The 13,416-nt window shown below is 43.8% G+C and overlaps 1 protein-coding gene across 1 annotated transcript in view; it reads right to left on the bottom strand.

Moving 5' to 3' along the window:
• The window catches only part of DOCK2 (dedicator of cytokinesis 2), a 361,300-nt gene that overhangs the window by 222,151 nt on the left and 125,733 nt on the right, over window positions 1–13,416 (bottom strand). The window contains exon 26 of the mRNA XM_016160161.2: window positions 7,462–7,610. Coding sequence (XP_016015647.1) covers window positions 7,462–7,610 — 149 coding nt within the window. The remainder of the gene's footprint in view (window positions 1–7,461; window positions 7,611–13,416) is intronic.

A 13,416-nucleotide genomic window follows, 5' to 3' on the forward strand; every position in this document is an offset into this window, starting at 1 on the left:
CCTGGAGCGTCCTCTCTCTGCCCAGTCCCCTGAGGACCTTTAGCCAGTGGCAGATCTGAAACTGCTGGGGAGAGGAGAAGTACACAGGCAGCTCCCCTGGGTCTCTGGGTTTCTCCTGTTTGGGGCAATTCCTTTGAGTCCCGGGCAGTGAAATGTTGGTAGACGTTTCCCAACTGGCTCTCCAGGAAGGAAAAGATACAGGTTTGGACGTACAGCGTTTGCCAGTTCTGCGGTGTGAGTGCTCCCTTCATGTTTGATTTCAAGCTACCGATTCGACGTCACTGACCACAGAGCCGGGAGGCGACCGGCCAGGGTGGAGCGTTAAACTGTACTGCCACCAAACACACACCACAGACGTAAGTAATCTCAAGCACACGAACAAGAATAAATGTAGTAAGATAATCGGGAAGGGATACATCTTGAGTATCTATTTGTTACCTCTGATTTTAATATAGTTTATTTAATTATAGATATCTATATAAATTTTTAATAATGGCAGTTATTTAACAAATAACTCATAAAATTCCTAAAATTTAACACTTGGTTCTCATGCGCTGGCGTGAGCCGGCTCCAGCACACCACCCCCTACAGTGGTTATCATGAGCCCCGAAGTTCTGGAACACCCCAAAGGAGTCCCTGAAAAGGCAAGATGACACTTTTCTCCAGCCCCTCCAGGAACACTTACGAGGTCCAGATGCCCTGCAGGGGACGGCTCTGCTCCAGCAGCGGCATCTGCTGCTCCTTGGCAAGCCTCCCATGGAGCCTGCAAGGGCTCCAAAGCATCTGGTGCCACCAGGGCTGGCATGAGATCTGCCAGAGTCCTTCCCTGGCTCAGTACATGTTTGCCATCTGCCCCAGGGACCACTTGGCCCTTTCTTGTTCTTAAAAGAATTACAAGGCTGTTTCAGAGGCAGCCTAGAACAGGGGAGGGCACATAGCGGGGAGGGGGAACCGAGAGGCAAGAAAGAAAGCCACATGTACTAAGGACGGATTAAATGCCGGGTACAATGCTGCATGTTTTCACAGATGTTCTTGTAATCCTGACACACCTAGGAAACAGTGTCTCATTTTACAGAGGGATTCATGACTTCCCAAGGTCCCCCAGCTAGTGAGAAGCAGAGCTAGGGTGTATTCCAGCTCTGCTCACCACCACAGCGCCAAACACAGTGTAGTGCCCATGACAGGTGCTCTCTGTGTTTGTGGGACAGGTGCAAGAATGTGGCCTGACTCCGAAGCCTGTGTCCAACCCTCTGCCAGAGAAATGACGCTGGGGACGTGCTCTTAAACGGCAGAGTGCGCACGTGGAGTGGCAGAGGGCGCTGTGTGTATGTGGGGTCTCTGGCTTCGCTGTGACGTGCGCTCCGCCTTCTACTGACTCTCTGACTTTAGTTAATCAGGAGTGTCATCTGGCCTGTCTCTGAGGCTTGGTGTCCTCACTCATAAAATGGGGATAATAAAACCTGCCCTGCCAGAAACAAACATTTGTGATGTACGAGGAAAGACTTAGCAGGTTAAAAGGTGCTGGGGGTAGGGGGGAGTGTACCATACGTCACTGTCTGTGACCTTGTAATATCATTCCATTGGCCTACGAAGGGCACATTTAATGCCACAGAAGCAGAGGAGAGCAAGGGGTATAAAGAAAATGGCCTTGGGCATAGCAGAAGTAGAGGGTTCTAATCTATTTCAACATCAAGTGTGGGGATTAATTAGCTGTTCTCTGTTTGGCATGCACCACAAAGAACTTCAGCAAGCCTTATCTCCCTGCCTTTTATCTGAAGTACGAGGGAGCAGATAGGTCGGAGGAAAACCTGCTGCTTTTGCACGGTGGTATCGATTCCCTGGAATTAAACGGTAACGTGGAGAGGCGGCATCAGCCTCCCTTCGACCTTGCATCAAGCAGGCTGCTGGGGATCATTGGAGAACCCAGAACTCAGGGCGACCATGGTGGGTGCACTTCAGAAGACACCCACGCACAGACCTGTGAGGGCTACCTCTTTCACATGCGGCAGGTCGGAGGTGGTGCTGGACCGAACACCCTCCAGAGACACCACGCCCTATGTGTAGCTGTCCCTTCCCCGCCCGTCAGGACCCTGCCAGAGTTGAAGATGCTAATGAGCTTTTGCTTTTAATGCCTGATCCTCTTTAAAGGAGAAGCATGCCTGTGAGTGTGAGCGTGTGTGTGTGTTAAAAAATACATGCATCCAACATCACACATGCACATTCAACATATTGACGAACTGCCCATAGCAAGTGGTAGGAGTATGGGAGTGGATGAAAGGGAAGAAACACACACACACACACACACGCGTGCAACAAGAGAGGGCCTTGCATAGACCGATGAGGATAATATGTCATAAACTAAGTGTAATTAATTCAGCCTCCACGCCTGACATCTAAGGAAGGCAAAAAGAGGAAGGAGAACACCCTGCTAGCACTTAGAGCAGAAGACCCAGGGGAGAAATCGGTCCCTGCCATTGATTTGGGCAAATCATATTCATTCATTTATTCAAACCTTCAACAGACATCTTTGCATGCCGGGCATTACGGGCTGGGGTGGGGGCAGGGGAGCAAGAGGAGGGCAAAGAGCAGGGCAGGTGTGGGTGACTCTCGTCAGGGCACTCCAGGGGAGTCCACAGAGGACGACAGCACAGGTGCTGGAGCAGGCATGAGCTGCCCCCACAACCACGAGAGAGGGGTACGGAGACGCTTGGAGAAGGCTTCCTTGGGAGGGTGGGTGACATTTCTGTAGGATTTAGCTAGGCGAACAGTGAAGGTGCTGCTTTCTGGCGGTGCCAATAGAGCACAGCAACCCAGGAGTGAGAGGGTGTGGCGCATATGAGGGATTGGAAGAATTGCGATGGAGAAGGAGGATGAGGGATAAAGGCGGAAGTAGCAAGAGGCCAGAATGAAAGTGTCTGCTCTGAGACACTGGGCGAGGAAGGCTTCCTCTCCAAGCTTCTGTGCTCAAAGCCTGGCAGGGGACACACACCGGGAAGTGTAACAAAGCAATGAGCGCTCTAATATCGCTCTGAACACATAGCAATGACAACACAGAGAAGGATGTCCTGACACCTGCCTGCAGGGCAGGGGCAAGAGTGAGGGGGAGAGGACTGGAATGGACAGGATTCCAGCAAGAGAAATTATCTGAGCTGAACCGAAAAGGAGTTCAGGACCTTATTTGCATAGAAAGAATGGGAACTGGGAAGGACACGCCAAGCAAAAGAAAATGCAGGAGTAAAGCCCTCCCTACCAGTGTCTAAGTGGACGAGTCCACACATCAGAACCCCCAACCCTTGGTGACTAATACAGTGCCCTGGTAAAACCCTCAGGTTTAGTCAACGGACTCAAACACTTTATTTTTAAAAAGCTGATTCTGTTCATGCTCTCTCTGCCTCCGTAATGCAGATACAACCAACGCCATCTCCTCTTCAGAATCGGCGTCATCTTTGCCCACTTTGTGATTGCTAAGCAGGGTACAAAATGATGACTCTCCTTTCCATTAAAGAATGAAACATAAAAACGAAAAGCCTGCTTTAAGAGGGGAAAAACCAACTCCCTCTGGGTCTGGCGCAAAATTAAATTTTATGAGTTACTCAGCGGCCAGCAAGGCACAGAACTAAGCCAGTATGAAACCACCCTTCAAGGTAACCTAAGTTGACAACTAAACTTGGTCGGTGAGGGGGAGGAAAGGAGCCAACAGAGGCAGAAGTCGGTCCTTTTATCCTTTACCTGAGCCTGTCCCTTTCATATGCTAAGTGCAACTCAAGCAAGCTGGGTGAGGAAGTTTAACACTATCATTAAAAAAAAATCAACACCTAGGCAAAGGTGGACATCTCACCCTGAGTCATATGCCACCCAGGGTTACAATGAATAAGGTAATAACAGGAAAACAGGTTCCTCATGCCAGGCCCGCTATGCTGGACTGTAATTACCCAAACAATGACAATCTATTGAAGACAAGCATTTTTCCCATCTCCAGAACACACAATGCCCCACAAGAGGAAGCTTGGCATCCTGCACTATAATTGCTAAATTTCCAGGCGTGGTTCTGGCCCTAGGTGGTTGTTCTGGCAGGTAGACATAATCTACGCTTGGGGTGGAAAGACAGGTTGTTCCATGGTGCCAACAAAGGGCCAGTAAAAAAATGGATGGCTATGCCTTTAGCGGCAGAGAGTATCCTAACAACTAGAAGGAAAAGCCAGGACATGCAGTCTGGGAGCCTTTTTAATTTTTCTTCCAAATTTCCAATTTTGTGAAGTTGGTGCCTAGAAACCAAACGTCCAATGGTCTGGATCTTCAAAGTCAGATCTTTGCACAGACCGTGTCCCCCACAACCATATGAAAATAGCTTTCTGTGTACAAGTGGATGGGTTTGAGGATTTTGCCATTTAGGGTTTGTGGGAAGATGCTAGGTTTCATAGACTGGAAAGGGCTCTTCAATTAAGAAGGTAAAGGACTGAAGGTGAGCCTGACCGTCTTCTATTTCTACTTCTAGGGAATCCTGAAGATGAAAAAAATTAGGTCACGTGAGAGCAGTGGTTCTTTACGGGGGGTTCCTGGACCAGCAGCATCCACTCTACCTGGAACTTCTTAGAAAAACACATGATCAGGCCCCATCCTTCAAACTTAATGATCAGAAGCCTGTTTGAAGTGCTCCTTCCAGTCACTCGGATTCGCGCTCACGTTTAAGACCTTCTGCCCCTAGAGCTGTATTCCTCCAGGCCAGTTGCCTGTTGTCATCACCTGGTAAACTTGTCATCGTGATGCCCCCACCAGTCCCAGACCAATAAAATCAGGATACCTAGGACCAGAGCCTAGGTCTGGCTGCTTTTAAAGAGCTCCTTGGATGACACAGATGTGTAACCAGAGTTGAGAGCTAGTATATATTAGAGCAAGAGAGATTTAGATTAGAACTTCTGATTTTTAGCACAAAGTAATAGTAGCTACTGAATGAATTGCCTTCGTCAAAGAAAAAGCTTTCGAGAAGAGGAGAGATTTCTATCTTCACGAGCTGAAGAGGTCAGATGTGAAGCTCCAAAAGCATCAGAATCTTGTGTCAAACCCAATGGGAATAATAGTATTTAATAACTCATTCAGCAAAATCAGTTGCTCGCCCTGGGAAAAGGGTAGGCTAGTCCCCACAGCCAAAAGTCATTATGAAAGTGGAGCACTCAGAGGCAGTAAAGAGTGACACCATACCACCCCACGGACCTCAAGTCCGGATGCCACAATCCCCCAAAGGGAACTCAGGGCCTCTCACTCACTCCTCAGCTTCAAAGCCTAAAATACACAAGTACCCAGAGAGTGGGAGGCAGAAGCCCCTCTCACCAGTGGTTGCTGTTACCAATGTGCAAATGATGGCAACCTGTCGGGACAGAATTCTAGGGGGCCGCTCCCATGGGATGGGGGTATTGTTGCTTCACAAATGAACTGTGAACTGGGGCCATCCTTCCACTCAAATTGGGAAATTGGCAATTAGCCCATTACAAACGTATTCCTCAAACTAGGGTCCACTGGCATAATTCCAAGGATCCAGGATTTTGCCCCATTGAAAAGGATCTAAGTATTACTAATATGTAAGGAACATTGTAAATTCCTTTCAACAGAAAGAGGCAACATTCTTTAGGACGTTTCTGGAGAAATGATATCCCTAGACTGTCAGTGAGAAAAAGACCAAACTCTCCCTCAAATTTAGAACTAGAACCAGTTCACTAACTGACTCGTGAATGTGCTTATGAAAACACCACTATTATCATAACATCATCACAAAGTAGATCTTCAGTATCCAAGCTTTTGGGCATTATACTTCTTCTCCCCAAGAAAAACAGTAAGACTAGAAAAAAAAATAGAGAAGAAAAAGATCAAGCTTTTGTATCCTGATGCCTATGATTATGCAGACTTTGGAGTCTGACCAACCTGGGTTTGAATTTTAACCATGCAATTTATTTGACATTTGGCCTTGAATGTTAAGCTTGTGAATTTCAGGTTTTTCTTCTGTAAAATGGGAATAATTATCCTTCGCACCAATTAGGGTGAGCAGAAAGAAGGCATGGATTGTATTTAGCACAGTGCCTAGTAAACAGCAAATAAAGTAGCAGCTGTGATCATTAATTACTCACCCTTAAACATCTAGCTGAAGCTTCACTTCTTTTATGAAGGCTTCCTTGACAAAAATGCTGACACACACACACACACACACACAGGGTCTTTGTAGTTCCAGTTCACCTAGTACGCATCTAGATGTTAGTCATTACATTACATTGCAATTGCTTATTTATATGTCTGCAAAGATTTTCTTAAGAGACCATGCTTTTGTATTCCCAATGTCTGGCACACACTTGGGGCATCCTATGTATATATGAATGAATGAATGAATGAATGAATGAAGCAAGCTACGGCATATACCTAGTAATGAGATAAGAAGCAGCTTAATTAGGACAATAAGAATGGAAAGAATGAAACAGAAGAAAGACACACACAAAAACTGATAAAAATGGTTCACTATGGGATATGAGCAGTCAAGGAATATTGTGCTGCAGAATTTTCTAATATAGTCAATCAAAGATACAGTTAATCCAAAAAGCCTTTCTCTGCGGATTTCCAGGGTGGGAAAGGAGAAATGCTCACACCAACACTTAGAAAAGACTTACTGGTTGTTTGGTTTGACACAGTTCTGTGATGCCAGCCCACCTAGGGGCAGAGAGCTCGTGAACGTTACTCAAGGACGAGGTGGGATCGCCAAAGGAACGTGAGTCAAATCAAGAACACCCACTGTCCTCTCCCAAGTCTTAAGAATGTTAGGTCCACGTATAACCGTCACCTCTCAGTCTTTACTGTTATCACCTCTCCGCCTCCCTGTCTGCTACGGATCCCGCCCATTGGAAGCCCCCCACCTACTGCCCCACTTCTGCATAATATCTGAATGGTGTTTACCAAATAAACATGTGCTTCACTGCCACAGCTGCTGCCTGCCGCCATTCCACTCCCTACCCATCTCTAGAGTCTAGGCCTGAGCAAACTGCTCACCCAGAATTAGTCTTAACCATTTTCACCATCTCAGGAGATAACTGGAGAAACAAAACCAAAGTAAATCAGCTAAGAAAGCAAATAAGAGGGGTTTTTCTTGGCCATGTAGGCATAGGAAACTCTACCTCCTGCCCCTGCAAGCCAGGCTCTAGTAATGAACGAGTCATCTAAGAAGTCTGCAATATGGCTCACCCACACCATGAGAAGGACTGTCCAGCAAGAAATAAGCTGACAAAATGCTACATGCTTAACTCCAGTCCCCAATTCATCTGTCACAGCCATGGGGGTTAGTCACTGGAGAGACAGGCCCCCAGAGGAAGCCATTGACTTTTATCTTTGGACTTTGACTACTATTCATCAGCATCAATATTTCAGAGCTTAATCAGCTCAGCCCTAGTCTGTGTCCAGGACAACTACATCATCATGAGGACTCACCGGATCCTGACAGCTGAGCACCTCCAAAATGCTGTTGAGCAATTCGACGCAATATTTCTTCTCCTGGACCTGGTGTTGCATCTCATCCTTCTGCTCCAGCAGCTCCTTCAGTTCCTTGGTGATGACAGGAAGCAGAATGTCCCGGCATTCTGGAACGAAGGGAGTTCAAAGGCATTTGAGCTTCCTCATTTTTTAGTTTCTTTATTATTTTTAGATGCCTTTTCACTAAATAAATAATTAATGAATATATTCTCCATGTAAAAATTTAAATATTAAAGATTAGGTTAAGAGTTCCATAGAACATCATTCACAATTGTGGTTCTTCCCCCAACCCCTACTACACAGAAGCAACTTGTTATTCTATTCAATACATATAAATACACATATAAAACTATAGATAGGTCTATAAACATAAAAATGTACCAGTATAAAATATGTAGTATCATTCTGATTTGGCCTTTCATTTAAGCAAGGCATATTATACAGTGATGACAAAACTTTAAAATCTTTTTACATATTTTACATATATATGCATCAGTATAAAACATTTTGTTTTTGTTTCTTTTTTCATAAAAGAACTATATTGTATGTATTGTTCTGTACCTTCATTTTTTTCACTTACCAACACTTCTTAGAGCACTATCTATGCTGTTACATGTAAGGGTCGACTTCATTGAATTTACTAGTTTACAGTATTTTCTATTACGGTGGTATTTGTTTGTTTAGTCATACCTCTACTGATGGACATATTTCACTGGCATGAAGAGTACAAAACTGAACAACCTTCCACTTGCATCTTTGTGCACAATGGCTTTCATTTTAAATAAATTTTGCTTTCATTTTAAATAAAATCTTGACATTGCTATATCAGTATACTTTTGAAAAGTTCTGAAATTCTACACAGCTTTGGTTATATATTTTTCTTGAAAATGGCATACTCTGAGGTAACAAAAACAAATTCAAAATTTTTTTTCGACCCATCCCCACCCAGATGCTTTTTGAGCTGAGATGAGAATCATATCTTCCAGGGTTTCATTTTAATTCAATACAACAAATAGGTACGGAACATCTTTGAGGTGGGAGACGCTGTATTTCTGAAAGAACAGAGATAAGACATGCTTCTCACCCGTTAGGTGCTTAAAATCTGACAGAGGGGATTAGTAACAAAAACAAAGGGCAGTGGCAGAAGACGGAATAAGATAAGGTGGCAAGAAGGAGAGGAGCTCTTCTCTCCTGTCAGCCCAGCATCGACACCTTCTCCTAAACTAGCACCCTGGTTTCACTCTGGGGAGCCACTCTGCTATGGGATATAATCCTGAGGATACTCCATAAGGCTCGCTGTCCTGCTTTGGACAAAGGCTGGACACCTGATCCTAATGAGGAAAACTCTTGAAATCTGAATTTTGATGAAACTTTAATAACAGTAATTGCTAACATGGCTAACATATTGAGCGTTTACGATGTGTTAGGCACTGTTTGAAGTGTCTTGCATGAATTACGTCAGTATCTTCCCAGAAAGCTGACACTGTTATCTCTCCATTTCATTGATGAGGAAACAGAGGGACTTGGCCAAGTGTACACAGCTAGTAGTGGTGGATCCAGTCTGACTGCAGAGCCCATGCCCTTAACCACTAGAGAAAGTGTAGTCCTTCTCGGAGTTTGGCTGTCTACGCAGAAGTGTCCTGAGGAAGCTGCCCTGGGCGGCCTGCTGCTTCCTCTTCTGGGGCTCTTCTGGGTCTCTCCTCTCTGTCTCATTCCCCAGATTTTCCTCTGATTCTATGACCTGCTCCCTACCTTCCAAAAAACAAAACAAAACAAAAAAACAAAAATGTTTTTCCTTAAATGTGCCAGTGTAGGTTTCTGTTGCTCACAACCAAAGAATTCCAACTGGTAGAATCATAAAACACCTTGAGGGCTTCAGGAGGGAGAAATGATCTCTGGTTGAAAGGATCATGGAAGACTTTACAGGCTCTGATAGAACCCTGTCCCTTCTTTCAGAGCACCAATCTTAGTTTGTAATTCGATTTTAATTAGGATAATAAATTAGTGTCCATTCATCCAACCAAAGTGTAAGCTCCATGAAAGCTGTACTAAACTTCAAACCAAACACAATACCTGAATCACAGCAGCAATTCAGTCATCTTGGTTGAATAAATGGAAGAGGTGTCATTGGAGATGGTCACTGATGAGTAGATAATAATGCCACAAGAAGAGTAAGGATTTAGAGAACAGAGAGTGACTTAGGTTACATAGATCTAGGTAGATAGAATAGTCTCTTGGAAGATAGAATAATGGGAAATAGCACTTAAAAGGAAAGTTCTTAAATGCAGTGGGAGATGTGAGGTTATATGGACACAGAAAACTATAGGCAACATTTTTTTTGATTCGGCTTTGCTTAAATTATAGATTAAATTATAGGACATAGGTACTGGCATTTTCCCTCGGATTCATATCTTTGTAATGAAATCTAGGTACCTAATTCATACTCAAGAAATTGTTGGCCTAAGGACTTTTGAGAGTACAAGTTACTGAGTTAGCCATACCCATTGTTTGACTTAAATGTTATGGTAATTGGTAGGAAAATATTATTCATACCTTGTCACCATAAAATTGACAAATATCAGTCAATATCTTGTGACCATAAAGTTGAATTTTTGTCCAGATCTATCTATTAAAAATTTCCTATAATATTCATTCTGGAATTTGTTTTAAAAGTTATTCTCTAAAGGATATTAACTTGTAACACTAAAATGTTTTGTTTGTTAGAGGAAATTATATGTGTTAGAATGCTTGTTGTAGAAAAACTAAGTGAATTCATTTAAATTTGTAACCTCTTTGTCACTGGGAGATGAATGACCTCACCAATTTCATGAAACTTAACTTTCCAATGCTGTCTTCTCTGATGCTGTCATAATTAAACCCGACTGGAAAATAAGAATTGTGCTCTCTCTTATCTAAGTTAGATAAGGATTATAAAGTCTTCCTCTCAAAAAGTTAAGTTTGCAAGTAAAATAAAGTGATCCTAACAAAGGAAATTTTTAAAAATCCTATTCTTCTACAGTTCTCTGGGCAAAAAGGAGTCATTCAGAGATATGTTTTAAGGAGATTTATGTCATTGCAGTGACTAGTTTAGCTGAAGGAGAAAAAAGGTCCAAAGGCAGAGACCAGCGAATGGGCCCCTGCAGTGGTCCAGGGCTGAGAGTGAGAATAAAGCGCTGGGTTCTGCCCTCTAGATTCCCAGCTTCTGATACAGTCCCGTCTCCTGCTGAAGCTAAAGATTTGCTAAGACCTTTAAGGAAGGTAGTAAGAAACAGATCAAGAGCAGTCAATTGTTTTGAGTTTAAAGTATAAGACATTTTAAAGTCTAAAACAGCCTTTTGTGACTCAAAATTAAAACTCGTTTAAAACTCGATCTTTAAAAAATAGATTAGTAGGACCTATAGGAAGGAGATACCTAAAGGTAGATAAAGGGCTAATCCATTCAGGTAGTTAACTCATTCATTCACTTAGTTCGTCTACTACATTTACTGAAGGCTACCTAAGTGCCAGTCACTATTCTGGGACAGGAGAGAATGGCCAAGGGGTACCTACCCATCACAGAAGCAGAGCCAACAGAGATACGTATCAGACTAAGTAGATGAGGAAAAAATCTAGTGCCTTTACCTCTTGGGCAACGTGTTAGGACTGGCCATAAAACAGATATGTGGAATAATTAAGGCCAGATATTTCCTTAAAAGTTCATTCTGTTAGTATTCTCGTTGAGGTGCCTCAGTTAGATTCCTTTACAAAGATATGAATCCAAGTGAAAAGGCCAGTTCGGAGATTTTAGATATGAATAAAGATCTCCTTGGGAAATCAGTAGCCTTTAAATTCTACTTAAAATTGAGCTAAATTAGTAAATTCTTATGGAAAGGTCTAATAGTGAGCTCTCCATCCCTAGAAGTATTTAAGCAATAGGTAGGCTGACTATAAATAGGGGTGAAAAGGAGGTATTCAAAGTATTGGGTGAAAGATTGAACAGAATGATTGCTAAGTCCTATTAAAAATTCTGTAAGTCTATAAAATAAAGGTTCAGAGGAAGTGGCAGGAAGAAGGATACATTTGCTAGGAGGAAAGACAGTGGGCATGTTTACACTGTTTACAAACCACTGTGGTTGTGGGGCCATGGACCAGGCCCAACGGAAGCAGTGGTTTATCAATCAGAAAGTCATCTGCTTTGCAGATTATCAAAACCAGCATTCCCACAAGACAAAGCCTCTTGGTGCTGAGAGTCAGCAAGATTCAAGCTGAAGGAGCCATCAATAATGTGGCCTGATTTTAAGAAAGTACTTTTGTCTTCTTGTTAACCATAATTTCTCAGAAACGTCTGGCTCCTCTGTTTTGAGATGAAATAATTTTTCTTGTTTGTAATTGGAACTGTAAAATTATATTAGTCTGTAAAGCTTCAGGAAGCAGCATCTCTAAATTGTGGCTTGATTGTTAAGCAAACACAAATGATTTAAAAGATTAATACTGCAGAGCCTTAGATCAATCTTCATAGGCTAGAGGCAGTGAGTATTAGAGACCTGCACATCCAGCCTGGGGACCTGATGCCTGACAAGGGCTGGGAGATCTGCCATCCAGTGACAAGTCCAAATTGTAATTCAGACCAAGCACTTAGGAACCCGCAGAGCTACTCAACACTGTATTTTCATAGAAAAGGGTTTTCTTTGTCAAAGTGACTGCAGAGAGGAAAATGCAGTGTTTCTGGTCTCTGGATTCTTCCTCCTTCCAGAAAGTCTTGTCCTGTGGCAAAAGGAGATACTACCTGAATGCATATCTCTGTTGAAGTGTGATATGCTTTTGCAATCATTTTAAGAAATAAGATGGTCCCTTTCCTCTCTCCCTCCTCCTTAATATCAGCTCCACAGAAAGAATGAAATGGAGATCCTTTGTCTACTTTGGAAAGCCACCTTGAGGTGTATCAGGCTAGAAATACATCTGGAAGGGAAACACTCCTGAGAACCACATCTGAACTTCTCATCTTCCCCAAGGTCAGCTCTTCTGCTCACTCGCTCGCAGGGTGAAGATATCCCCTATCACACAGGAAACCAGCAAACTTGACTCCTTCTCTCTCTCCCCTCCAATGCCCACCATACCATGAAGTCATATCCACCCTACCCCTAAGCCTACCTCCTCCATCTTCTGCACCAGGTCTCCCAAGCTGAACCCCCAGCCCCTATTTCCAGTCTCAGAAGTAGGACTTTCTCAAAACCGAAACCTGAACATGGGACTTTCTTCCTTGAAGTTCTTCAGGACGTCGCCATTGCCCTGAGTGTGAGTTTGGTACGCTCTTCGACCTAGCCAAAGGCCCTCTGTGACCAAGTCCTTCTGCCTCTCCACCCTCCACCTCCCACACCATCCCAGCCATGGACTCTCCTCCTGAGCTTTTGCACATTATTTGCTTTGCCCATAATGTTCTTATCCCACCCATCTCCACCTGACTAATTCCTTCTTCCATCTAGGGCTTAACTTAGATGCCAAATCCCCCAGGACAATATTCCCGACACCCCAGCTCTGACTTGGGTGACCTGTTCTGGGGGCCTGCAGCGCCCAAACTAACTTCTGTCATACCATTTTGTCCCATTCTATGGTCGTTGTCTATGCAACAGGGCAACCAGTAAGATTCTTGCCATCGACCCAGAAATGAAGCTGAGGTCCGAAGCTGAAAACAAAGGGGATAATCACCCCACATTCCCAAATCAGATTGTTTCCAGAAGCTGGGGCGCACCATCATCCCTCATGGTATTTTGAAAGGTGCTGGTTTAGAACCAGCCCTACACAAGTCTGCACGCACCCCATCCTAGAACTAAGGAAGGGCTGGCGGAAGCTTCTGCACATAATGCGATGTCCGTACAGAGAAGCCATCACCCCCTCCTCTCCGAAGCTGAGGTGGTAGCAGGGACAGCCGAAGAA

The sequence above is a fragment of the Rousettus aegyptiacus genome, unplaced genomic scaffold, assembly GCF_014176215.1.
Source record: "Rousettus aegyptiacus isolate mRouAeg1 unplaced genomic scaffold, mRouAeg1.p scaffold_m13_p_7, whole genome shotgun sequence".
Taxonomy (NCBI): domain Eukaryota; kingdom Metazoa; phylum Chordata; class Mammalia; order Chiroptera; family Pteropodidae; genus Rousettus; species Rousettus aegyptiacus.